Source organism: Neomonachus schauinslandi, chromosome 9 (genome assembly GCF_002201575.2).
Source record: "Neomonachus schauinslandi chromosome 9, ASM220157v2, whole genome shotgun sequence".
In the NCBI taxonomy this organism is placed as follows: domain Eukaryota; kingdom Metazoa; phylum Chordata; class Mammalia; order Carnivora; family Phocidae; genus Neomonachus; species Neomonachus schauinslandi.
The window spans coordinates 82,186,592-82,213,391 of NC_058411.1; the positions used below are offsets into that span (position 1 = coordinate 82,186,592).

Consider the following 26,800-nt stretch of genomic DNA (forward strand, 5'->3'; position numbering starts at 1 on the left):
TCTGCCCTAATCTGTACAAGTTAACCAGCCTGGCATTGCCAACCTGAAACATCAAACTAATTAATAGGTATGTGTTTTTAATCAAAGCATACATTTAATAGCCTCTAAGGTGAAAAGGTGAGAAAAGTAAAAAAGGTTAGTTTTACAATTTCCTTTTAAACTAAATTTGGCTTTGTTTTGGTAAATCTTAACCACTTGACATTTTAATACATAGTCCTAATGAAGCCTAGACTTCATTCCTGAGAGTCAATTTTGATTGCTCTCAGTTTATTTCTTTTCTAACTCCTTTCTTTCTTTAGCTTTTAAAATTTCTGTTTTGACACTCTAGAAATGAGTTAGAGTTGAGACATCTCCCCATTTTACTCTCTTTGAAGTGTATGGTGGGCTGGGGACCAGAAAGGCAGTTGACTTCTGAAGGGCCGTTTGAGTGGAGGGTGACTTCGCCAGGTGGGACTAATTTTGTGTTCTTTAGTTTCCCACAGTCAGATCACCCGCCTCTACAGCCGGTTCACCAGCCTGGACAAAGGAGAGAACGGGACTCTCAGGTAGGCAGTTCCCATCTTTATTTTCGGGCAATATCTGAACAGGTGCCTTTATCCCCAGGGCAGAGGTGATAGGCATCTAGAGTGCAGAGAGCAGGGACCAGTTCTTCACTGTCTTTGAACATCATGGATTCACAAGGAAGTTAAATAAGCGGAAGAATGGCATTACATTTATCACTAGGTACTTTCTGCCTTTACTCTTAACTCCGCTAAGTTTGGGTGGCCATTGTTCTGGTCCTTTTGAAAATCTCAGCTCTCTCTACTTGAGTTTTCCCATGGCCCTTTCCCAAACACGTTAGCTTTCAGGAAGTCGACCCATGGCAATCCAGGGTGGTCTAGATTGTTTTGCCCTCTCCTCTCATTTTCCAATCCAGCCCATAATCCTAAGGTACACCACTTTGTATGTATTAATGTTAGATAAGATGTTCAATGTTTTAGTCTACTTCTCAATTGAGGGCTCTTCTGCTCCTAGACAATAAAATATCTGGAGACGTTTTTGATTGTCATGACTGGGGCGTGCGTTGATGTCTGGTGTGTAGAGGCCAGGAATGCGGCTACATGTCCTATAATAGACAGGACAGCCCCCCCACAACAAAGAATTATTCTTCCCTAAATATCAAACATGCCAAAGTTGAGAAACTCTTGTCTAGAGTTAATTATATGACTTCAGAGTAATGTGATATTGTACCACTTCATATTTGTAATTGTCTTATCATAGTCCAATGAAATCTCTCCTTACCATCACCTCCCACCCTAACTCTCAGTAGCAAGCTCAGCTTTAACTAACTAATATAGAATGAAGCTGTTAGCTTTTCTAGTGGCTGGCAGGAAAGCAAGAAGTAGTTTGGGAATTATTTAGAAGACTTAGCACAGTTGTGGGATGTGGTGTAAAGGGGGAAGGAATATAGTTGCTATGCCTTTGTACATAATCCTCAGACAGAATAACTAGAGAATGCTGATAAATCCATAGGGCCATGTTTGTACAGGGCAAAATCTGCTATCACTGGAAGCTGGGATGGACTCAAACCATGCTGTATAGTCATTAATGTCAACAACTATGGAATACCTACCATGTGCAAAGTCCACACTGGGTGCTTTTTCTTCTTTTTTATATTGAGGCAAATATACATAATATAAAATTTACCATTTTAAAGTATACAATTCATTGGCATTAAGTGCATTCACAATGTTGTATAACCATTACTACTATCTAGTTAGAGAACATTTTCTTTTTTTTTTTTTTTTAAAGATTTTATTTATTTATTTGAGAAAGAGAATGAGATAGAGAGAGAGAGCATGAGGGGTGAGGGTCTGAGGGAGAAGCAGACTCCCTGCCGAGCAGGGAGCCCGATGCGGGACTCGATCCTGGGACTCCAGGATCATGACCTGAGCCAAAGGCAGTCGCTTAACCAACTGAGCCACCCAGGCGCCCCTAGAGAACATTTTCATCACCCGGATGGAAACCTTGTACCCAGTAAGCAGTCACTTCCTATTTCAGGGGCAGGGGCAACCACTAATCTACTTCTTTCTCTCTCTGGACATTTCATATAAATGCAGTCATACAGTAGGTGGCCTTCTGTGACTGGCGTCTTTCATTTAACATGGTGTTTTCAAGGTTCTTCAACAATATAGCATGTATCAATACTTCATTCCTTTTTATGGCTGAATAATATTTCATTGTATGCATATACCATATTTTGTTTATCTGCTGATAAGTTGATGGGCATTTGGGTTTTTTACACCTTTTGGCTATTATGAGTAGTATTTCTATGAACATTTTTGTGTGGACATACGTTTTAATTCTCACTGGACTTACACTTAGGAGTAGTATTGTGGGTCATATGGTAATTTTATGCTTAATTTATTGAAGAACACCAAATTGTTTTCCACAGAGGCTGCACTGTTTTACATTCCCACCTTCAGTGTATTGAGGGTTCAAACTTCTCTACATCCTCACCAACACTTACTGTCTTTTGATGCTAGCTATCCTGGTAGGTGTGAATGGTGTATCATTGTGGTTTTGCTTTGCAGTTCCCTGCTGGCTGTTGATAGTGAGCATCTTTTCATGGTTGACCATTTGTATATCTTTAGAGAAATTCCTATTCGAATCCTTTGCCTATTTTTTTTTAAAGATTTTTATTTATTTATTTGACAGAGAGACACAGTGAGAGCAGGAACACAAGCAGGGGGATTGGGAGAGGGAGAAGCAGGCTTCCCGCCGAGCAGGGAGCCCAATGTGGGACTCGATCCCAGGACCCTGGGACCATGACCTGAGCCGAAGGCAGACGCTTAACGACTGAGCCACCCAGGCGCCCTCCTTTGCCTATTTTTTAACTGGTTTGTCTTTTTGTTGTTGAATTGCAAGAGTTCTTCCTATATTCTAGAAACTAGATCCTTATGAAATACATGATTTGCAAATATTTTCTCCTATTCTGTGGATTGTTTTTGTACTCTCTTTGTAGTATTCTTTGAAGCACAAAAGTTTTAAATTTTGATGAAGTCTAATTTATCTAATTTATTTTTTGGTCCATGTGCTTTTGGTATCATAGCTAAGAAACCATTGCTAAATCCAAGGTCATGAAGATTTTACCCCTATATTTTCTTCCACGAGTTGTATAGTTTTAGCTCTTCTATTTAGGTCTTTGATTCATTTTGAGTTATTTTGTATATGTATATATGTAATATAAATATATGTATATATATGTATATACATATATAGTGTGAGGTTAAAGTCAAACTTCATTTTTTTTGCATGTGGATATCTACCTGTCCCTGTACCATTTGTCGAAGAGACAATGTAGATTTGCACTTGAAAAATTAAAACAGGGGTGCCCGGGTGGCTTATTTGGTTGAGCGTCCGACTCTTAATTTCGGCTCAGGTCATCATCTCTGGGTCATGAGATCAAGCCCTGCGTCTGGCTCTGGGCTCAGTGTGGCATCTGCTTGTCCCTCCCCCTCTGCTTCTCCCTCTACTTGCGCTCTCTCTCTCTCAAATAAATAAATAAAATCTTTAAAAAAAGAAAAGAAAAAATAAATCAGACTAGAAATCTTTTTTTTGTTTTGTTTTTAAGTAATCTCTGTACCCAATGTGGGGCTCGAACTCACAACCTCGAGGTCAAGAGTCGCTTACTCTATGGACTGATCGAGCCAGGTGCCCCAGAAATCTTTTTTTTTTTTCTTTCAGCCCTAATACTTGAATAATTTACTTGAGTTTGGGGTTACATCTTCCTCATAAATTCAGATTTAACCATTGAGTAAAGATATAGAATTCACATTCATTTTGAGTCCTTTTCTTTGTGGAAATTGAGTGGTATGTAAGTGTGTGTGTGTGTGTGTGTGTGTGTGTGTTTTAACCACTTTCATTATGTGCTGAAAAACAATGGAAAGACTCTTATAAAAGGAGCTGTCTCTTAGAAAGGATGAAAACTTTGCAGGTGTCAGCTAGTATTTACCTGTTCATTAAAATCTAGCTAAGGGGGCGCCTGGGTGGCTCAGTTGTTAAGCGTCTGCTTTCGGCTCAGGTCATGATCCCGGGGTCCTGGGATCGAGCCCCACATCGGGCTCCCTGCTCAGCGGGAAGCCTGCTTCTCCCTCTCTCACTCCCCCCTGCTTGTGTTCCCTCTCTCGCTGTGTCTCTCTCTGTCAAATAAATAAAATAAAATCTTTAAAAAATAAAAAATAAAATCTAGCTAATTGACTATCTGATGTGTGAGGCACTGTTCTCAGTGCTTGTTTCTACATATTCTTGGAGAAGAGGTGGGAGAAACTGATAAAGATAATTTTTTATTTCATAACTACCTGGATATAACTGATTTTTTTGTACTCAGCTTTACAAAGCACTAGGTTCTAAATTTGTGCTTTGATCTCCATGTGGTGTGGATTCAAATATGGGAGAAGCCCCAGGCCACCTTGAGTACAAGAAGAAATTACCCCGTTGTACTACATAGTAAACAATGAGCATATTAGATGTAAATCATTTTGTTGGACCACCCACTATCAGGGATTTCACTCTGGCTGTGCTTCCTGACGACAGCCATGTCTGCCTCTGGCCATCTGTTAGATTGTCTTACCCTCTTCCTCAGCCGCATCTTCTCTTCTACTCCCTCCAGCTTTAGAGAATACCTGATGGACTCTTAAAATCTTCTATACTACAGTATGATAATGGCTCTTTCTAGCCTTTACTGCCAAACCCAGCTCAAGTCCTGTCTTGATCTTTCTAGAACCCATCAGGGTGCTTAGCCAAACGCAAGTGACCAATCTTTTGTTACCTGCAACAGGCCCCACTTTCTTAAGAAGGCTTTTAGCAGAAATAATTTCCTTTTTACATTTTCTTCACTTTCCTCTTCCATGATGCTCCATGCCTGGGCCTGAAGCCAGATCTGCAGAGCGAGAGGCCTGTACCATCCATAGCATTTGTATTGCTTTGTAGTGTCAGTCCCAGTGGGAACATAAAGCAGAAACTATGGAAGGCTTAGGTTAGAAGTGGAGCTTCTCCAAGGTGCTTTCAGAGATTTGCCCCAAACTATGTTTAATAGGACACTAGTTTTTTGGTCTACCAATAGGTGTTGTATACAAAGAAGAAAAAAAATTATCGACTAAACTTTATGCAAAACTTCGTGAGCATGGTTTAACAGGATTCTTTTTTATGGGATTTCCTGGCATCTTTAATATGCTCAAGTGAATTGGGCCTCTTCAAGAAGGGAATATTGTAAACAGTATTTGTCAAATGATTTGCAGTTTTCCTATAGACTTTCTTTTTACATGGACCATCTTTCAGATTTGTATTTCATAGAATATAAAAATATATTGTAACCTCACAAATCTTATTTTCTTCAGATGCTATTATTTTGGGTAAAATGTTTCTACCACTGCTGTTGAAATTGATCTTCCTGAAATGAGCATCTGTCTTTTTTTTTTTTTAAGACTTTATTTATTTATTTGAGAGAAAGAGAGCACACAGAGGGAGAAGCAGCAGCAGACTCCCCACTGAGCAGGGTGCTCCATGCGGTACTCGAGCCCAGGACCCTGAGATCGTGACCCCAGCCGAAGGCAGACACTTAACCAACTGAGCCACCCAGGCACCCTGAGCATCTGTCTTATAAAGGGTCTTGCAGTGGTCCTTTGCAGGTCAGGTCAAGATGAGAATCTCATCAGCATCTGAATAAAAAGATGATTTCTTTTGTTTAAATTTCTTCTGTACAGGGGCACCTGAGTGTCTCAGTCAAGTGTCTGCCTTGGCTTAGGTCGTGATGCCAGGTTGCTTGGGATCAAGCCTCACATAGGGAAAGGGAGTCTGCTTCTCCCTCCGCCCCTTCTCCCTCTACCCCTCTAGTGTTTGCTAGCGCGTTCTCTCTCTCTCTCTCAAATATAAACCTTTAAAGAAAAACAAATATCTTCTGTACTGATCTAATGTATGATGTTAGAAGTCAGCATAATGATTACCCTTTGTGGAGGGGAGCAGGTAGAGAAAAAAGGATCCCCACGTTGGGTGTAGAGATTACTAAAAAATATAAATAAACTAAAATATTAATTAAATGCTGGGGCGCCCGGGTGGCTCAGTCGTTAAGCATCTGCCTCGGCTCAGGTCATGATCCCAGGGTCCTAGGATCGAGCCCCACATCGGGCTCCCTGCTCTGCGGGAAGCCTGCTTCTCCCTCTCCCACTCCCCCTGCTTGTGTTCCCTCTCTGGCTGTGTCTCTCTCTGTCAAATAAATAAATAAAATCTTTAAAAAATAAATAAATAAAATATTAATTAAATGCTTCAAATAATGGAAATCATTTCCATGTTAAATCTAAATAATAAGTTATTTATTTCTATTATATCACTTAAATAGGGAACACTTCTCTTAGAGAGAGAGAGAGAAAGCACAAGCAAGGGGAGCGGCAGGCAGAGGGAGAAGCAGGCTCCCCGTTGAGCAAGGAGCCGGATATGGGACTTGATCCCAGGACTCTGGGATCATGACCTGAGCTGAAGGCAGACGCTTACCCGACTAAGCCACCCAGGAGGCCCTGGAACACTTTTCTTAATTGAATATGTTCCCACAAGTATGTCCTTTTAACAGATTTTAATGTCCTCATTATGCATAAGTCATCTCACCATCGACCCTGGGGCCTGAAATATGAACAGTTAACTGAGGTTGATTTTCCAGGTACGAGAAGGAACCTGCATAGTGAAGATCAGTGTAGACAGCTGACACTTCTGGTTACTATAGGTCTCTCAAACATCCCTGTGCTTGTGAAGGTCTGGAAAACCACTCTTCACTGGGAATTTCTTGGCCACAAAGAATGCTGTTACATATGATTCTATTCTTAGACTTGCCTACTTCTAGGTGTAATATCTTTTCTTAAAATATCTTTGAGGGGAAAAAATATCTTTGAGGAAGATTTTCCTAGGTATACTATAAAGTAAAATATAATATTGGCATGCTTTTTTTATGAGTACACACAAATTTTGAACAAATCTTACTTGTGTGTAGACTACTTAGAGTCTATATTTTTTCTCTATTAGGTTCGTGTTAGTGGACAAATTTAAGAAGGTATGTTTTAGAAAAATTGCCCAGATGATCTCCATTCTACTATAGAACAACTAATAATAACAAACTGTATTGTTTAGCAGTTTACAAACTATTGTTTTATACTCTTTCATTTTAATTTTGATACTATCAACAGTATTCCTCTTGGTCTTATAGAACTGCATTGTATATACAATCTAAATTCCAAGAGTAGAGTTAAGAAAAAAAGTGTCAAAGGACAAGTTTAGGTCTTACTGACATTGGAATTCCAAGACTAGATCCCTTTTGAGACTGAAGTTCAGGCTAGGTTGTGTACTCACCACTTGATATTAGACCTGGTATTTAAACTGTGCCTTTTCTCAGCTAAAATTACTCCAGCTTGTTAGACATTAAGCTGAGGTATGTGGCTATGCAATTCAAATGAGCCTTAATCTTCATTTAAAAGGGAGTAGTTACTGTTTCTTAACCTCTGTCAAAGAAGAGGAACCCCTTTGGGTGATAATGCGGACTTTGTATTACAGAACGAGTTATGTAATAAGAGCTTAGTACATGTTTGTGGAATCAAATAATCAGGACCTCCATAATTTCCTTTATCTTTTACCTTTTTTTTTTTTTTTAAGATTTTATTTATTTGCGAGAGAGACAATGAGAGACAGAGAGCATGAGAGGGGGGAGGGTCAGAGGGAGAAGCAGGCTCCCCGCCGAGCAGGGAGCCCGATGCGGGACTCGATCCAGGGACTCCAGGATCATGACCTGAGCTGAAGGCAGTCGCTCAACCAACTGAGCCACCCAGGCGCCCATCTTTTACCATCTTAAGCAATGGCTTCTTCTGGTTCATTCACTGATGTAAAAATTACTACCCGAAGTGATCAAGGAAGATTAGAATTCAGAGTTATTGTTCCAGAGCTTTACATTTAGTCCCAGGTCAGTTTTTTTAAGATTTTATTTATTTGACAGAGAGAGACAGCGAGAGAGGAAACACAAGAGAGGAGCGGGAGAGGGAGAAGCAGGCTTCCCGCAGAGCAGGGAGCCCGATGCGGGACTCGATCCCAGGACCCTGAGATCATGACCTGAGCTGAAGGCAGATGCTTAACGACTGAGCCACCCAGGCGCCCACCCAGGTCAGTTTTGACCTGTGTCACCACCAGATGTATTGAAGATGAGCTTCTTGAACTAATTCAGCACCATCTAAATGTTAAACCGTTCTCAGAGAAACAGAGTATTGAAGGCTTCTGGATAAAATAGGGATATTGGGATGCCTGGGTGGTGCAGTCGGATAAGCATCTGCCCTTGGCTCAGGTCATGATCCCAGTGTCCTGGGATCGAGTCCCGCATCAGGCTCCTTGTGTAGCGGGGAGCCTGCTTCTCTCTCTGCCTGCCGCTCCCCCCTGCTTGTGCTCTCTCTCTGACGAATAAGTAAATAAATCTAAAAAAAAAAAGATTAAAAAAATAAATTAATTAAAATAAGGATATTTCATTAGCACTTGGTAAAAGGGGGCAGAGGAGTAAGTTTTATCTCTTCTGTTAGTAAACGTCTTGAAGGCAAGAATCAGGTTCATTTGAGTTTTATTTTTCTTCTTTTTTTTACTTCTTACCTGGAAATAATTTCAAACTTACAGAAAAGTTCCAAGAATAATACAAAGAATTTCCACAAACCTGATACCCAGATTTATCAATTGTTAATATTTTGCCACATACCTTAGTGTGACATTCTTGTGTCAAAGTCAAGAAATTTCGTTTTGTTATAGTACTATTATATAATTCCATATTCTGTATGGCCTGTGTTCCATTTTTACCTATTGGCTCAGTAATGTCCTTTGTAGCAATGTAATTCCTAGCCTAGATCATTATTGAGTTCAGTTGTATGTCTTTTAGTCTCCTATGATCTGGAACAATCCTCTGCCTTCCTCTGTCCTTCATGACATTCATATTTTTGAGGAGTACAGCACAGATATGTTATAGACAGCTTTATATTCTTGGCACAATATAAACTAAGAAGTTTTTAGAAAACACTTTTTGAATATTTTTTGGGAGAGCACCTTTCTTTCAGAATGTTTAATATGGGAAAGAAGTGTGTGTGTGTGTGTGTGTGTGTGTGTGTGTGTGTTTATTTATTTATTTATTGGGGCACCTGGGTGGCTCAGTTGGCTGAGCGTCTGCCTTCAGCTCAGGGTGTGATCCCAGGGTCCTGGGATTGAGCCCATAGTTGAGCTCCCTGCTTAGTGGGGAGTCTGCTTCTTCCTCGGCCCCTCCCCCTGCTCATGTTCTCGCTCTCTTTCTAAAATAAATGAATAATTTTTTAAAAAGATTTTATCTATTTATTTATTTGAGAGAGTGAAAGAGAGAGAGCAAGGGAGGTTGGCGAGGGAGAGGGATCGAACCTGGAGGAGACTCCCTGCTGAGTGCAGAGCCTGGTGCAGCTGGATCCCTCAACCCTGGGATCATAGCCTGACCTGAAGTTCGATGCTTAACCAACTTGGCCACCCAGGCACCCCAAGAAGTGTGTGGATTTTTTTTTTATGATTTTATTTATTTATTCATGAAAGACAGAGAGAGAGAGAAAGAGAAAGGCAGAGGCAGAGGGAGAAGCAGGCTCCCTGTGGAGCAGGGAGCCTGATGTGGGACTCAATTCCAGGACCCTGGGATCATGACCCGAGCCGAAGGCAGACGCTTAACCGACTGAGCCACCCAGGCGCCCTGTGTTTTTTAATCATTCTATTCTATTCTATTTCATTCCATTTTATTTTATTTATTAAGATTTTCTTTTTAAGTAATCTCTACACCCAACATGGGCCTCAAACTCAAGAGTCACGCTCTCCACTGACTGGGCCAGTCAAGCGCCCCAGAAATGTGGGGTTTTTTTGTTTTTTTTTTTTAGAAAAAAGAACATGTGCTGTGACTTAAATTTAAATTTAGATTTAAATCCAAGTTGTGCCACTTACTAGCTCATAGCACTGGGCAAGTTACTTTATCTCACTGACTCTCAGTTTCCTCAACTTGAAAAGGGTACAGATAAAATGTTGGCCTGAAGAAATGAGATAATGTGTATACCCAGAGCGGCACATGATGTGTGTACAATGAATGGTGGCTAATAATATTCATTTCAGCATAACTTCCAAGTTGTGAGAGGATGACTGCTCTTGCCACGTTCAAGGCTTAAATACTTCTGTGGTCTGAGTCTATGGAAGGCAAATGGAGAAAAGGCCAGAATCAGAGCAAGGAAGGATGGAAATCAATTAGTTGTCACACTTTTATTCTTTCCTTGGACATTGCCTTAAGAATTCCTTGCATTTCATAGGTGTTGTAGATCTTACCAAGGGTACAGGATTTTTGCTACTATATACAGGCTCTGTGGTATTGATAGTTTGCATTGCTGTTCACTCTCCAAACTTAATAACTAAGTACAAAATGGTAATGTTCAAAGAATGATTTACAGGGACAGCTCAGTATTTGCTTGTTAGTTGTTTTATTGACGTAACTTGTGTGCTGAATTCACTGGAATGTGGCATAGTCAAATCTGGCTTCTTCCACTCCTGAGTTGGTGCAGGAAACACTTGGCAGCTGCTAAAGTGCTATTCTTTGCAGTTATTTGGTATAATTTGCCACAGAAGTAAATTCCACGAGGTAATATTCTTGCTAGGTTGTACTCTTGCATGACTGAATGAGTTTCTGCTAAGGGCCAGTAGTCTCTAACTCAAGGTGATTCTCTTGGCAGCCGAGAAGATTTCCAGCGAATTCCAGAACTTGCCATCAACCCATTGGGGGACCGGATTATCAATGCCTTCTTTCCAGAGGGGTGAGTCCCTGCAGTTGTTGGCTTCCTTTCTGAGGCAAATCTGGAATGTTATTGGTTGGGTCATTTTATTTTATTTTATTTTATTTTTTTTTTTTTTAAGATTTTATTTATTTATTTGACAGAGAAAGACACAGCGAGAGAGGGAACACAAAGGGGGAGTGGGAGAGGGAGAAGCAGACTCCCTGCCGAGCAGGGAGCCCAATGCGGGACTCGATCCCGGGACTCCAGGATCATGACCTGAGCCGAAGGCAGTCGCTTAACCAACTGAGCCACCCAGGCGCCCCGGTTGGGTCATTTTAAACCACGATCCTCCTGATTATATTGGGCATCCTTAACTTGGTCGTATCTAGAATATCTCTTCAAATAGGTGTATGAGCCTATTTTCAAAATTCTGTCTTTAATCTCTGTTTAGCTTTAATGTAAAACTAAAATTTTTTTAAACTTTTATTTGGAAATAATTTCAAGTTTATATAAAAGTTGCTAAAATTGAAAATAATACAAAGAACTCCTGTATTTCTTTCACCTGGACACATCTATTGTTACATCGTTAACCTTTTGCCTCATTGGCATGTGCTCTCTGTCTCCTTGTGTTCCAGCCAATGAAATTTAATCAAATCATATACAAGATTATAAATTTTCTAGTACCCACATAAAAAAAGTAAAAAACAAGTTAACCCTGTCAATATATATATTTTATTTATCTAATGTATTTAAAATATTATCATTTAATATATAATCAATATATTTAAATTACTAATATATTACATTCCTTTTAATATTAAGTCTTTGAAATCTTTTGTGTAATTTACACCTACAACACCTATCAGCTGCTGTAATACTAATGTAAAATATTATGTATTTTATTTTTTCCTGCTTTATTGAGAAATAATTGTCATATTGTGTAAGTTTAAGGTATACAGCACAGTGGTTTTATGTATGTACATATTGTGATTATCACAGTAAGGTTAATGCATTTATCACCTTACATAGTTACTGTTTTTGTATGATGAGAAATTTTATAATCCATTCTCTTAGCAACTTTGAAATATACAACACAGTATTGTTACCTATAGTCTGTCGTGCTGTACATGACATCCCCAGAACTTACTCATCTTATAACTGGAAGTTTGTACCCTTTGACCACCTTCACCTGTTTCTCCCATTGTCTATTTTATTCTAATATATCAATCATATTCCTGTTTTAATCTCCTTTATAGCACTTTCCCCCTGTCCAGTACAGGATCCAGGCTGGGTCAGTTGTCATGTTTCTTTGGCCTCCTTTAATGTGGAACATTTCCACAGCCTTTATTTTTCTTTTACAACATTGGCTAAGGATACAGTCCCCTCCACCACACACACAGTTTGTCAATAGACTTGGGTTTGTCTAATGTAGAACTAGGCTTTTAATATGCTTCATTACCTAATACACTGACTTCAGAGTACTGAGTAAATATTTATCAATTTGATTAGGTACCTTTTTCTGAATAAAGCTTTATTATGTTATATTATTTTAAGTAATCTCTTCAACAGTTTCTTCCTGGTTCCTTGTGACTTATCTGTATGACCCAAAGGACTTTAAAAAGTTCAGTGGTTGCCAATTTCTTAATAATGAGACTAAATGTCAGTGAAGATATTATCAGATAAAATGGAGAGGAAATTTTAGAACTCTAAACTGAGAGCAAAAGAATTTGCAAGTTGAGAATTTGGGCATTCAGTAAAGCTGAGTGACAGGGGGAAGACTAGCAGCTAGTTTGTGTGAAGATAGGAATTGAATCAAACAGACCTGCTCTCTTCAGATTCGTGTTGACCATGAGGAATCTCCTGCCCCCCATCTTCATTTTCTCCTTTTTCTCTCCGTGAACTGCCCTGTTTGTTTCAGGTGTGGTTTTTGTGCTGAAATCTTGCGTTTTTTTCCTACTTCCTCCTTAGCCCATGCAGAGCATTGACCCTGTTCGGAGATAACTTACACATCTATGCTTTGTATCCAAACCTTTGCAATGAAAAGTAAACCCAGTAGAGTCATTTTGCCAACATTTTTTTCAGAATTCCGTAGTAACCATTGGTTATTAGAAAAAGCAGTTTGTGGGAAGCGGTTTTGACTGCAGTGTCGCCTGCCGTCCTATGCAATGTTCTGCTGAGGACACTAGGCAGGTGTACATGAGGAAGCTGAGGCCTGCACTGGGCTACACTACTAAGCTCTCGGCAAGCTGCACTTCTGCTTCTTACTCTAATAAGATACAGATATTCAGTTTCTGGGTTTTTTGTTTCTTCTCTATCTAGTCTTATGCAAGTGGAATTTTTTTTTAATGAGATTTGAAAGTGGAGCATTGATAATTTAGTTTCCTTTTACTCAGACCAATGGCAATAATATTTGTACTCATTAATCTGTTGTTCTGGCATATGACTCAAATCTTATTCCACATTACTTGATTCCTCAGATCTACTACTCCGTTAGCAACCTAGCTAACTTGAAAAACTAACAGTCATTCTTTTGAGTACAGTGGGCTCATGAGCTAGCTTTTGAAATCCACCCTTAGAAAGTCTGATGTGTGTGTCTGCCTGGCATTAAGAGACGTGACATAGCACAACAATTCAGTGGTGCAATAAAAGACTGGAATTTACTTTTAGGTAGTCACAGGAACCACGCAACTTGTTCTTTCCGTGATTGCCATAGATAAATAACTATGTCACACTGGTTATTCTTTTTTGAAGTATGTTGTTCATTCAAGTTTTAGAAATATTTCTCACAGGGTTACTGATTTGCCTGTGGCACAATAGAAAGATTTTTTCTAGTCTTAAATACCAGAAAAGGTTTATACAAGAGTCTTCCCAACATTATGATCATGAGAAATCTATCCAATTGTGAGGGGATAATAAAATCATAATAAGTAACACAATTATTTTGCAGACATTTACAATGTTTCGAAGTGTTTATATTGATTGAAGACATGCTTAAAAGTTTAAAAAAGCAGGATAGGAAATTGTGTATGCAGTATGTTCACAATTATCCAAAAAGCATAGAAAAATGAATAAAAGAAAAGATATTAACAGTAATAGTAATTGCTAGAGCTAGGAGTGGTATTTTCTTTCTACTTTCCCCCCCAAATTTCCAAAAATGTATTTATTGCTTTTGTAGCAAAATATTTATTTTAAAAGCTGCATTTCCATAGTATAATTCAACCTTAAAATATCACTAGGTGTATGTGAGTGCAGGCGAAACATGAGAGGTGGGCTGGGAAGTCATTGGGTTGACAGCTAATTTTTACTGCTTGCTATAGAGTTTGAAGCAGTGATTTCAAGTGCTGGCTTGCCTGATAGTGTAGCCCTAGTGCTACTTGAAATCCCTTTTGGGAAAAGAGCTACAAGGAACTTGAGTAGGTAACTCTGCTGAGTTCTGTTACCTCTCTAAGTCTGATTAATCATTTATAATGTGGGAAAAATAATACCTACCTCACAAGGTGGGGGTGATGCTTAATGAAGGTATTTTATGAGTCCTAAAGAATCGTGCATATGGGGAAAGACCTCATTAAATGGACTTTCAGGCCACTCTAGCTAAAACTGTTGCCAATATATTGGATTCATAAGAAAGAATCACCCTGATTGAGATGGTGTTCTGTTTATTCTGTTTCCCAATCAGAGAGGACCAGGTAAACTTCCGTGGATTCATGAGAACTTTGGCTCATTTTCGACCTATTGAGGATAACGAAAAGAGCAAAGATGTGAATGGACCAGAACCACTCAATAGCCGAAGCAACAAACTGCACTGTAAGGAGATAAAGTTTTCTGGCTTAAAATATTTCCTTTTATTTGCATTTACAAATCATTTATTTACTCATTCATTCATTGAGCAAGTATTTACAAGAGCATAGTGATTAATTATACGGACTGGGTTCGGATCCCAGCTCTGCTGCTTTTTAGCCATGTGACTTTGGGCAAATTATTTAAAATCTTTGGGCCTTGGTTTCCTCTTGTGTAAAATGGGATGTTAAGGGGTTTCGCATAAGGATGTTGTGATGATTAAATGAGTTAAAGTATGTGAACTACCCGGCAATAAGAACTTAGCTGCTGGGCGCCTGGGTGGCTCAGTCGTTAAGCGTCTGCCTTCGGCTCAGGTCATGATCCCAGGGTCCTGGGATCGAGTCCCACATCGGGCTCCCTGCTCAGCGGGAAGCCTGCTTCTCCCCCTCCCACTCCCCCTGCTTGTGTTCCCTCTCTCGCTGTCTCTCTCTCTCTGTTGAAAAATAAATAAAATCTTTAAAAAAAAAAAAAAAAAAAAAAAGAACTTAGCTGCTAATATTATCCTTAAAATTCATAGAATGCTTACCGTGCACCAGGCAGTGCGGTGAATGCTAGAGCAACAACAGTGAATAAGACCTAGCCCCATGTTTAAGGAAGAATGGCAGTCTCAGCTGATCTTAGAATTTGATGGATACTGGATGTGACTCAAGTAGGCTTAGACAGCTGGCTTAGTGCAAGATTTAACTTTTGTCCCCATGCCTCTTGCCTCCTTTCCTTGGCTGTTTGTTAGATTTCCCTCTGCCCTTGTTGATTCATGTATGGGATTGCCCAATCCCTTACAACGCTTCTCCAGAAATTGAAATTGAATTTCTCTTTTCATTCCAACACAAGTTGAAATGGAAGTGGAAATTGTATTGCATTGATTGAGCCCAGGCTTCTGTTGCAAGAGTGCACAGTGGTATACAGAGAGGTCTTCGAAGCCACAGAATAAATGGGGCCCATCAAGTTTTTATTGGATGATTTAAAGAAAAATAAAAGGCTTTTAAATAGTGAAACAAATATAGATAACTCATAGAAAATAATGCTAGATTTACACACATTTGAAAGATGCAAGCCACCTGGCTGGCTCAGTCAGTAGAGCATGTGACTCTTGGTCTCAGAATTGTGAGTTCCAGCCCCATGTTAGGCAGAGAGATTAAAAACAAAAAAAAAAGAAGAAAGGGCGCCTGGGTGGCTCAGTCGTTAAGTGTCTGCCTTCGGCTCAGGTCATGATCCCAGGGTCCTGGAATCGAGCCCCACATCGGGCTCCCTGCTCAGCAGGAAGCCTGCTTCTCCTTCTCCCACTCCCCCTGCTTGTGTTCCTGCTCTCGCTGTCTCTCTCTGTCAAATAAATAAAATCTTTTAAAAAATAAAAAATAGTAGAAGAAGAAGAAAGATGGGTATGTGAGACTTAAACTTTTAACTTGTAGCCTTTGGGCCACATCGTCAGATCTCCCTATCTATGGGACTATGATTTTACTTTCTTGATATTTCGGGTAAAGAGTTTCCGAAGCACTGAAATAAGTTTTGTTATATAGGACAGGGAAGATTTTTGAACCAAAATAGTAAAATACTGCTCTTCTTTAACACGATATCATGTACCTTAATGAAGAGCAGAAAACTTAAGTACAAACAAAACAATGTAGAAGAAAATAGAACTCCAATGAATTGTTCTCAAATGTATTGAATACTTTATGTTTGTTAGTGAATTCTAATTTCTTCTTTCAAGACTAAATACGACTTGAGACCAAGCCTGTTTCTCCACATGTTAAGAGTTTCAGCATATGTTTAGTACAAGTTTGCCTGATTCTGACATTAGCATAATAGAAATTTTCTTACTCAATGTTGTCAGACCAGGGTTTAAATAATAATTGAAAAAGCCAGGTATAGCATAGAATCACAGAAGAGGATACATGGTTTAATATTTTATTTTACCTTAAAATATTTATTTAAATTCAATTAATTAACATATAATGTATTATTGGTTTCAGAGGTAGAGGTCAGTGATTCATCAGTCTTTTTTTTTTTTTAAGGATTTTATTTATTTATTTGAGAGAGAGAGAATGAGATAGAGAGAGCATGAGATGGGGGAGGGTCAGAGGGAGAAGCAGACCCCCCGCCGAGCAGGGAGCCCGATGCAGGACTCGATCCTGGGACTCCAGGATCATGACCTGAGCCGAAGGCAGTCGCTTAACCAACTGAGCCACCCAGGTGCCCCAGTGATTCATCAGTCTTATAATACCCAGTGCTCATTACATCACATTAAGTGCCCTCCTTAATGTCCAGTTACCCCATCCTCCCCTCCAGGAACCCTCAGTTTGTTTCCTATGATTAAGAATCTCTTAAGGTGGGCGCCTGGGTGGCTCAGTTGGTTAAGCGACTGCCTTCGGCTCAGGTCATGATCCTGGAGTCCTGGGATCGAGTCCCACATCGGGCTCCCTGCTCAGCAGGGAGTCTGCTTCTCCCCCTGACCCTCCCCACTCTCATGCTCTCTCTATCTCATTCTCTCTCTCAAATAAATAAATAAAATCTTTAAAAAAAAAAAATCTCTTAAGGTTTATCTCCCTCTCTGATTTCATCTTGTTTTATTTTTTTTTCCTCTCTTCCCCTATGATCCTCTGTTTTGTTTCTTAAATTCTGCATATGAGTGAGATCATATGATAATTGCCTTTCTCTGATTGACTTATTTCACTTAGCTTGACACCCTCTAGTTCCATCCACATCGTTGTAGACGGCAAGATTTCATTTTTTTTAATTTACCTTAAAATATTTAAAAACACATTCACTGTCCAATCTTTTGGTGTGGGACTAAGAGTTTTTGGGTTTTATTTGTTTTCATAAAAGTCTGCTGATGGGAGTCGTGTAACTTTTTATACAGAGCACATTTATAATGTATAATCTGAGGTTTCTGGTTGCAGTTTCTTTTAAGTGGAAAAAGAGCTTAAAGATACTCGTAAAGCATTCCAAAAATAGAATCTTTCTGTTGTTTACATTTTTCCTCAATCTCTTACACTTATTCTGCCACACTTTATGTTAGCAGCAGGTGTTTGTTTTCTTTTTCCAGTAACTTAATTTTGAGTCTTTCAGAAGTAATCGATCTAAATTTCACGAAACAGTAACTTTGTTTTCACATACATGTTTCACTGTTTATTAATTATATATAGTTCTTATTAACAATACAAATAGCTTGTAGGGCAGTGTATACACCTGACTCTTGGTGAACATCCAATGCAGCTGGTGGAGTAGACACTTAGGTGTTGCCCATTAGCTACGAGTACACAGCGTGCCACCACATCAGTTGGAACGATTTGCAAAGGGAGGGAGAGAATCGGTGAATCAAGTGAGTTGGTTAAGGAGAAGACCATTAAGAGACGTTCTGTGCTGTTATGAAAGCACAGAATGAAACTATGCTTGCTTTTCTAATCCAGGATTAGAGGAGACTTTAAAGGTCATCAGACCAAATCATACCTGTTACCTGAATTCCTTCTCTAGCATGGGCTCTACTTTTGAGGGTAGGGGGGACTCTACTTGTTTTTTTTTTTAAGATTTTTTATTTATTTGAGAGAGAGAATGAGATAGAGAGAGAGAGCATGAGAGGGGTGAGGGTCAGAGGGAGAAGCAGACTCCCTGCTGAGCAGGGAGCCTGATGCGGGACTCGATCCCGGGACTCCAGGATCATGACCTGAGCCGAAGGCAGTCGCTCAACCAACTGAGCCATCCAGGCGCCCTCTACTTGTTTTAAGTCATGAATTCCTTTGGCAGTCTAGTGAATCCTACTGACCCCATCTCAGAATCCTTTTTTTTTTTTTTTTAATTTATTTATTTGACAGAGAGAGAGCAAGAGAGGGAACACAAGCAGGGGGAGAGGGAAAGGGAGAAGCAGGCCTCCCACTGAGCAGGGAGCCCGATGCGGGGCTCGATCCCAGGACCCTGGGACCATGACCTGAGCCGAAGGCAGATGCTTAACGACAGCCACCCAGGCGCCCCTCAGAATACTTTGAAAGCATAAAATCAAATACATAGGATTATAAAGGAAACCAATTATATCAAAATACAATTGCCAAAGTATTTTTTTTTTTAAGATTTTATTTATTTATTTATTTATTTGAGAGTGTGAGAGAGAGCATGAGAGGGGAATGGGTCAGAGGGAGGAGCAGACTCCCCACCGAGCAGAGAGCCCGATGCAGGACTTGATCCTGGGTCTCGGGGATCGTGACCTGAGCCGAAGGCAGTCGCTTAACCAACTGAGCCACCCAGGTGCCCCAATTGCCAAAGTATTAATGCAACTTTGTGAGAGTAATAGATGTGCTTCTTTGTTACTTATTTTATTTAAAGATTTATTTATTTATTTGAGAGAGAGAGAGAGAGTGTGTGTGCACGCATGCATGTGCCCACAAGCAGGGGGAGGGGCAGAGGGAGAGAATCCCCAAACAGGCTCCCTACTAAGTGCAGAACCTGATGCGGGGTCCCATCTCAGGACCCAGAGTCATCACCTGAGCCGAAACCAAGAGTTGGACGCTTAACCAACTGAGCCACCCAGGCATCCCAATTATTTATTAAATAACAGGATGTAACATTGGAGGCTGTGGAACAGCTCTGTATCTTTTTTTAATTATTATCATTATTATTATTATTATTATTGAAGTATAGTTGACATACAATATAGTAGTTCTAGGTGTACCACATAGCTATTTGACATTTATATACATTATGAAATGCTCACCATGTAAGTGTAGTTACCATCCATCACCATACAAAGTTATTACAGTTATTACTGATCATTTTCCCTGTGCTGTACTTTACATCCTTGCATCCCTGTGAATAATTTATTTTATAACTAGAAGTTCTTCTTGATCCCCTTCACCTGTTTTGCTCATTTCACCCATCTCCCTTCTGACAGCCACGATTTTGTTCTCTGTATTTATGAGTCTGTTTCAAACAGCTCTGTATCTTGAACGTGGTGGTGGTGACACAAAACTACATAGGTGGTAAAATTGCTTAGAACTATACACACACGTGTGTGCTTACACAGAAACACACAGTGAAATCTGAATAAGCTTTGAATTGTACCACTGTCGATTTCCTGATTTTGATGGTATATTACAGTTATGCAAGATATTAACCACCAGGGAAGACTGGTGAGGGGTATATGGGACCTTCCTATGTATTTTTTTTGGTAACTTCCTGTGAATCTCTACTCCAAAATAAAAAGTAAACCAAAAAACGGCCAACAGTACATTGGAGAAAGCAATAGAGAAATACATTCATGTGCTTCTCTTTGCATATTTCTTTCATGGCATTTGTTGACATAAAATAGTTTTCAGAAAAACATTTAATAACGTCTTTGTCAGTATCTTGTTGTATACAATGGAGCAGTAGGTTAGAACACCCAAAAGGTATGAATTTGTGTTAGACCAGACAGAGGTTCCCAGTGGTATGTTGCGGGGCTCCTTTAGCTTTTTGTTTTTCTTTTCATCAGTGGCTTTCGTTGAAGCTGTAATAAGTAAATATATCAAGTTCTGACTGTAAACTTGGAGGCATAGTGAATACAAGACACCACAGAATCAGAACCAAAAGAGATAATGATAGGCTGCAAAGAGTTGGACTAAATCTAATAAAATGAATGCTGTAAGGGATATACTAGAGTGCTGCATTTGGGTCCATGTTTGAACGAGACCTAAGGGATAAATCTAAGATGCACCCACTGTACACCATGACTGCCTGGCTTGCAGCACCTTTACCGTCACCTCAGGGTCATGTAATATCAGGCCACAGGAACAGAAATGTATCCTTTAGAATGAGAATAATGGTAATCCCACTCTATGCTAAAGAGAATACATTTTAGGAACCATATTTGATTTTGGATCCCAGAGATAGACAAAAGCACATTTATAAGAAAGTACCTGGAAGTTTGAGGCACTGCAAACCATAAATCATTATCATAAGGAAGACTTTTTTTTTTTATTATAGTAAAAAACACATAACATAAAACTTATCTTTTTTAAAAAAATTTTTGGTGGGCAGCAAAGCAAAGTTTATGGAGTGATAGTACAAAGCTCCCAAAGAGGGAGGGGACCCGAGAGAGTTGCCCTAAAATTTTTCATCTTAACCATTTTCTTTAAAGATTTTATTTAGTTATTTTAGAGAGAGTGCACGCATGTACACGAGTTGCGGGGAGGGGCAGAGGGAGAGGGAGAGAAGCAGACTACCCGAGACGCACACAGCTCTACTCAGGGCTCCATCTCACGACCCTGAGATCATGACCTGAGCCAAAATCAAGAGTCAGGTGCTTAATGGACTGAGTCCCCCAGGTGCCCCAGAAGGAAGATTTTTTTTTTAAAGATTTTAATTAGTTTATTTATTTTAAAGATTTTATTTATTTGTCAGAGACCGAGAGACTGAGGAAGCAGGGGGAACAGCAGGCCTAGAGGGAGAAGCTGAGCAAGGAGCCTGATGCAGGACTCGATTCCAGAACCTTGGAATCATGACCTGAGCCGAAGGCAGTGCCTTAACTGACTGAGCCACCCAGACGTCCCAGATTTTAATTATTTTAGAGAGAGAGAGTGAGCACACGCGCAAGCAGGGGGAAGAGCAAAGGGAAAAGGACAAACAGACTCCATACTCAGGCTCTGTGGAGCCTGGAAAGGGGCTCAATCCCACGACCCCGAGATCATGACCTGAGCCAAAATCAAGAGTCAGATGCTGTTCCACTGAGCCACCCAGGGGCCCCTGGAAGAATTTTTTTAACGAGATATTTACATATGAATTACAGGTAATTCCTGGTCAAGAAGAAAAGGACATCTAGTAGAATGCTTTTTTTTTTTTAAGATTTTATTTATTTTTCATTTATTTGAGACAGAACACAGCGGGGGTGGGGGTTAGGGCAGACAGAGAGGGAGAAGCAGACTCCCCACTGAGCAGGGAACCCTATACAGGGCTTGATCCTAGGACCCTGCGGTCATGAGCTGAGCTGAAGGCAGACACTTAACCAACTGATCCACCCAAGAGTCCCGGATCAGTTGATTTTTGACAAGAGTGCCAAGACTATTCAATAGAAAGAGAACAGACAGCCTTTTTAACAAATGGTGCTGAGAAAACTGGATATCCAGATGCAAAAGAGTTAATTCGGACCATGACCTAACACTATAGACACAGACTAATTCAAAATGGATCAAGGACCTAAATGTAAGGCCTAAAACAATAATACTCTTAGAACAAAACATAGGACAAAACCTTCGTGACATTGCATTTGGCAGTGATTTCTTAGCTGTGACACCAAAGGCACAGGTGACATAATTAAAAATCAAGCAGTTGGACTTCATGAAAATAAAATGTGTTCTTGTTTCAAAAGACAATACAAAGTACAAAGACAACCCACAGAATGGGAGAAAATATTGGCGGATCATATATCTGATAAGGGCTTAATACCCAGAATATATAGAGAACTCCTAAAACAACAAAAACAACCCAATTCAGAAATGGGCAAGGGACTTGAATAGACATTTTTCCAGAGAAAACATACGGATGGCCCACAAGCACATGAAAAGGTGCTGAACGTCAGTAATTATTAGGGAAATGCAAATCAAAACTAAAACGAGATACTACCCTACACCCATTATGATGGCTACTATAAAAAAACAAACGGAAAATAAGGGCGCCTGGGTGGCTTAGTCGGTTGGGCATCTGTCTGGCTGGAGTCATGACCTCAGGGTTCTGGGATCGAGCCTGTGTCAGGCCCCCTGCTCAGCAGGAAGTCTCCTTCTCCCTCTCCCTTGGCCCCTCTCCCTCCGCTTGTGCTCTGTGTCTCACTTTCTCTCTCTCAAGTAAATAAATAAAATCTTTAAAAAAACAAAAACAAAATAACAAGTGTTGTTAAGGATGTAGGGAAATTGGAACCCTCGTGCATTGTTGGTGGGAATGCAAAGTGGTATAACCACTGTGGAAAACAGTATGGTGGTTCCTCATAAATTAATAATGGAACTACCATGACTCAGACTTCCACTTCTCTGTATGTTTCCAAAAGAATTGAAAGCAGGGTCTTGAAGAGATTTGCTATAGCCACATTCTTAGCAGTGTTATTCATAATAGCTAAAATGAGAAAGCAATTCAAGCGTCCATCCATAAATGAGTGGATAAGCAAAAATGTGCTATATACATTGAATGGAATATTATTTAGCCTTAAAAAGGAAGGAAATTGCAATATTCTACAATACGGATGAACCTTGAGGACATGATGCCAGTCACAAAAAGACAAATAGTGTATGATTCATTCCACTGATATGGGTACTTAGAGGTAGTCAAAATCAACAGAATATATAATGGTGATTGCCAGGGATAGGGGGAGAGGAGAATGGGGAGTTATTATTTAATAGGTATAGAGATTCAGTTTTACAAGATGAAGAGAGTTCTAAGGATGGATGGTGGTGATGGTAGTATAACAATGTCAATGTATTTATTGCCACTGAACTGTACACTTAAAAATGGTTAAGATGGGGGGCGCCTGGGTGGCTCAGTTGTTAAGCGTCTGCCTTTGGCTCAGGTCATGATCCCAGGGTCCTGGGATCGAGCCCCACATCGGGCTCCCTGTTTCGCGGGAAGCCTGCTTCTCCCTCTCCCACTTCCCCTGCTTGTGTTCCTCTCTCGCTCTGTCTCTGTCAAATAAATAAATAAAATCTTAAAAAAAAAAAAAATGGTTAAGATGGTAAATTCTATGTGTATTTTACCCCAATAGAAAAAAAGGAAAACTAGTAGGTAAAACAAATTGAACCCCTTGTGGTTTTTTAAAATTTCTGCATTATATACCTTTCAAATCAGCAAGCAGTTAATAGTAAGAAAAGAAAAAAAAATTATATTTCTTTAGCTTTGTATTCCCATGGCTTGATCCAGATATTTTATGCAACACATGGATTGGATTAGTCTTTTCTTTGTAGTTCATTTCCTTTGTAAATTGCTATGGTCTAAGTACATTAATTCACACTGACCTTGACGAAAACATTCCAAACAGATTTGGTAGTTACTTGGTGTATCAGTTAGGATTCCTCTAGCTGACTCATCTGGATTCAACAATAAGAAAGTATTTTATCTCACTTTACAAATCAGGTGAGGCAAGTGTCAGAGTTAATTTTGGTTTTTTTCTGTTGCTCTGCTCTGCCATCCTTAGGATGTGCTTCATCCAGAGGCCTGACTCCTTGTGGTCACATGATGGCTTTCATCAGCAACTAGGCTGTGTTGTTTCCCTGTTCACATCTGATGGGACAGAGACAGACAGCTGTGGATGAGAGTCTGTTAGGAAGGAAGAAGGTTTGAATGCCACAGAAATGGTGAACTAACTTTCCTTCCTTCTTCCCTTTCCCTTTCCTTTTCCTTCCCTTTCCTTTCCCTTCCCTTTCTTTTCTTTTCTTTTCTTTAGTAGGCTCTACACCCAGTGTGGGGCTTGAACTCATAACCCTGAGATCCAGAGTTACATGCTCTATCAAATGAGCCAGCCAGGCATCCCCAGAAATGGCAAACTTTAGAATGAGATAGAATAATAGCAAAGTACTGTGCACGTTATACATAGTTTTTCCATTACTTTAGTCTTGGCTCTCAGACCAACTGTTACAGAGAGCTGAAAACCAATTAGAATTCTGTTGCAGTCTATCTGTTGGGATCACGTTCGTGTGATTAGATCGATGAAACCAAAGCTACAGGAGGAGTCTTGTATGTCTACTTCTGTTTGTTGGTTTTCTCTGAATTTCCCACAGAGCTAAAGAAGCAACAAGACAGCACCTTTTGGTGTAGATTAAGAGCAACTGAACATGTACATCTAACAACATATTTGCCACTAAAATACATTTACCTTCCACATTTATCTGCTTAAAAATATGAGTTTCTAGGGGCACCTGGGTGGCTCAGTTGGTTAAGCGACTGCCTTCGGCTCAGGTCATGATCCCAGGGTCCTGGGATCGAGCCCCACATCGGGTTCCCCACTCGGCGGGAAGCCTGCTTCTCCCTCTCCCACTCCCCCTGCTTGTGTTCCCTCTCTCACTGTGTGTCTCTCTCTCTGTCAATTAAATAAATAAATAAAATCTTAAAAAAAAAAAAATATGAGTTTCTAGAACCAAATTTGATTATGAACCATCTTTTACATAGAATAGGAACTCTGAGAGCACACTTGATCCTATTTCTTTTTCATGCTGCAGTGAAAGTGTTAAGGGCAGCCACCAGGGCTGAACTGTACCTCTGTAGGCACAGGCCCAAGCACACATGGTACTACTGATCTGTTTGTCTCCAAGGAATGGTTCCTAATTGCTCTCCGCTTCGGATCAGTAAGGTTATAATGTCTTATATGAAAGGTACCACGCACCTTACGGTGGTTCAAGGTGTGGTAAGGGAGAAGTCTATAAGCTTCCCTGTTGATGTTCTAATTGTCTTCTTAAATGATAGAAGTTTTTTTTAAGATTTTTTATTTATTTGAGGGGCGCCTGGGTGGCTCAGTCGTTAAGCGTCTGCCTTCAGCTCAGGTCATGATCCCAGGGTCCTGGGATCGAGCCCCGCATCGGGCTCCCTGCTCTGTGGAGAGCCTGCTTCTCCCTCTGCCACTCCCCCTGCTTGTGTTCCCTCTCTCACTGTCTCTGTCTCTGTCAAATAAAATCTTTAAAAAAAAACCAACCCTCTTCATTATTAAAAAAAAAATTTTTTTTTTTTAATTTATTTGAGAGAGAGAGCGAGAGCATGAGCAGGAAGAGGAGAGAGGGGCAGAGGGAGAAGTAGACTCCGTGCTGAGCAGGGACTACCCACCCCCACCCCCATGCGCACCAGGATCCCACGACCACGACCTGAGCCGAAGGCAGATCCTTAACCAGCTGAGCCACCCAGGCGCCCCTGAAGTTTTTTATAACACATAATGAGTGATGCAGGAAATAAGGAGTCTGCATGAAGCTCTTTTATTTGGAGGATGAGGAATATTGTAAAGTGGAGTTAGGGAGAGTAGCCAAGAAGAAACAGTGAACAGCATATTCACAACAGCAAAGAGGTAGAGGCAACGCAAATGTCCATTGAAAGATGAAAGGATACCCAAAATGCGTTATATACATACAGTGTAGAACATTATTTGACCTCAAAGAAGGAGATTCTGCTACATGCACATGGATGATACTAAAAAAAATAGTAAGTCAGACAAAAGGATAAATATTGTTTGATTCTTCTTATATGAGGTTCCTAGAGTAGCCCAAATTCATAGAAAGTTGTCAGGGACTAGAGATAGGGGGAAATGGGGAATTACTGTTTAGTGGGTCAGAGTTTCATGGGGAAGATGAAAAAGTTCTGGAGATGGTTGGTGGTGGTGGTTATACAACCACGTGAAAGTACTTTGTACATTGTAAAAGAGTCAAAATGGTAAATTTTACCCCCCCCTTTTTTTTAAAGAAGAATCAGTGATCAAAAGGTAAAGATTTGACTGAGATCATTCATTTGGTCTTTCATTAAGCAAATGTTTGAGCAACTACTGTATGCCAGGCACTAATTTAGTCCCATGATACAATGATGCATAAATCAGATAAGGTCTTTGCTTTCATAGAGCTTACGATCTAATAAGAGAAACAGACTACATGGAAAATGACAGATGGGGGTGCCTGGGTGGCTCAGTCGGTTAAGTGTCCAACTCTTGATCTCAGCTCAGGTCTAGATCTCAGGGTCATGAGTTCAAGCCGGGTTGGGCTCCACTCTGGCCGTGGAGCCTACTTAAAAAAAAAAACAAGAAGAAAAAGAAATGACAGTTGAAGAAAAACTTTATGATTGTGGCAAGTCTTGTGAAGGAAAAGGATAAGGTGAGGTGAGAAAGTGGTTAGGGGTGGCACTGCATTAGAAGGAGTTGTGAGTGAAAGAAAGCCTCTCTGAGCTAAGAATGAGCCAGCCATGCAAAGAACAGAAGAGAGCTCTGGGCACAGGAACAACCAGGGTAAATGAGTACTTGGAATGTTCAGAGAACAGAGCATTACCAAGAAAGAGGTGAGTGGTGTGAAAAGAGGGGAGGGAGGTAACAGAAGGTAGGTGATATTTATTGAGCTCCTACTGTGTGCGCAGCACTCTTTAAAGTGCCCTTTGTGGGCACGTGGGTGGCTCAGTTGGTTAAATGACTGCCCTCAGCTCAGGTCATGATCATGGAGTGCCAGGATCAAGTCCCACATCAGGTT

The 26,800-nt window shown here is 40.2% G+C and overlaps 1 protein-coding gene across 1 annotated transcript in view; it reads left to right on the forward strand.

The window, feature by feature from the left end:
- The window catches only part of CHP1 (calcineurin like EF-hand protein 1), a 44,880-nt gene that overhangs the window by 8,514 nt on the left and 9,566 nt on the right, over nt 1-26,800 (forward strand). Inside the window, exons 2-4 of the mRNA XM_021695312.1 lie at nt 473-545; nt 10,770-10,850; nt 14,488-14,615. Coding sequence (XP_021550987.1) covers nt 473-545; nt 10,770-10,850; nt 14,488-14,615 — 282 coding nt within the window. The remainder of the gene's footprint in view (nt 1-472; nt 546-10,769; nt 10,851-14,487; nt 14,616-26,800) is intronic.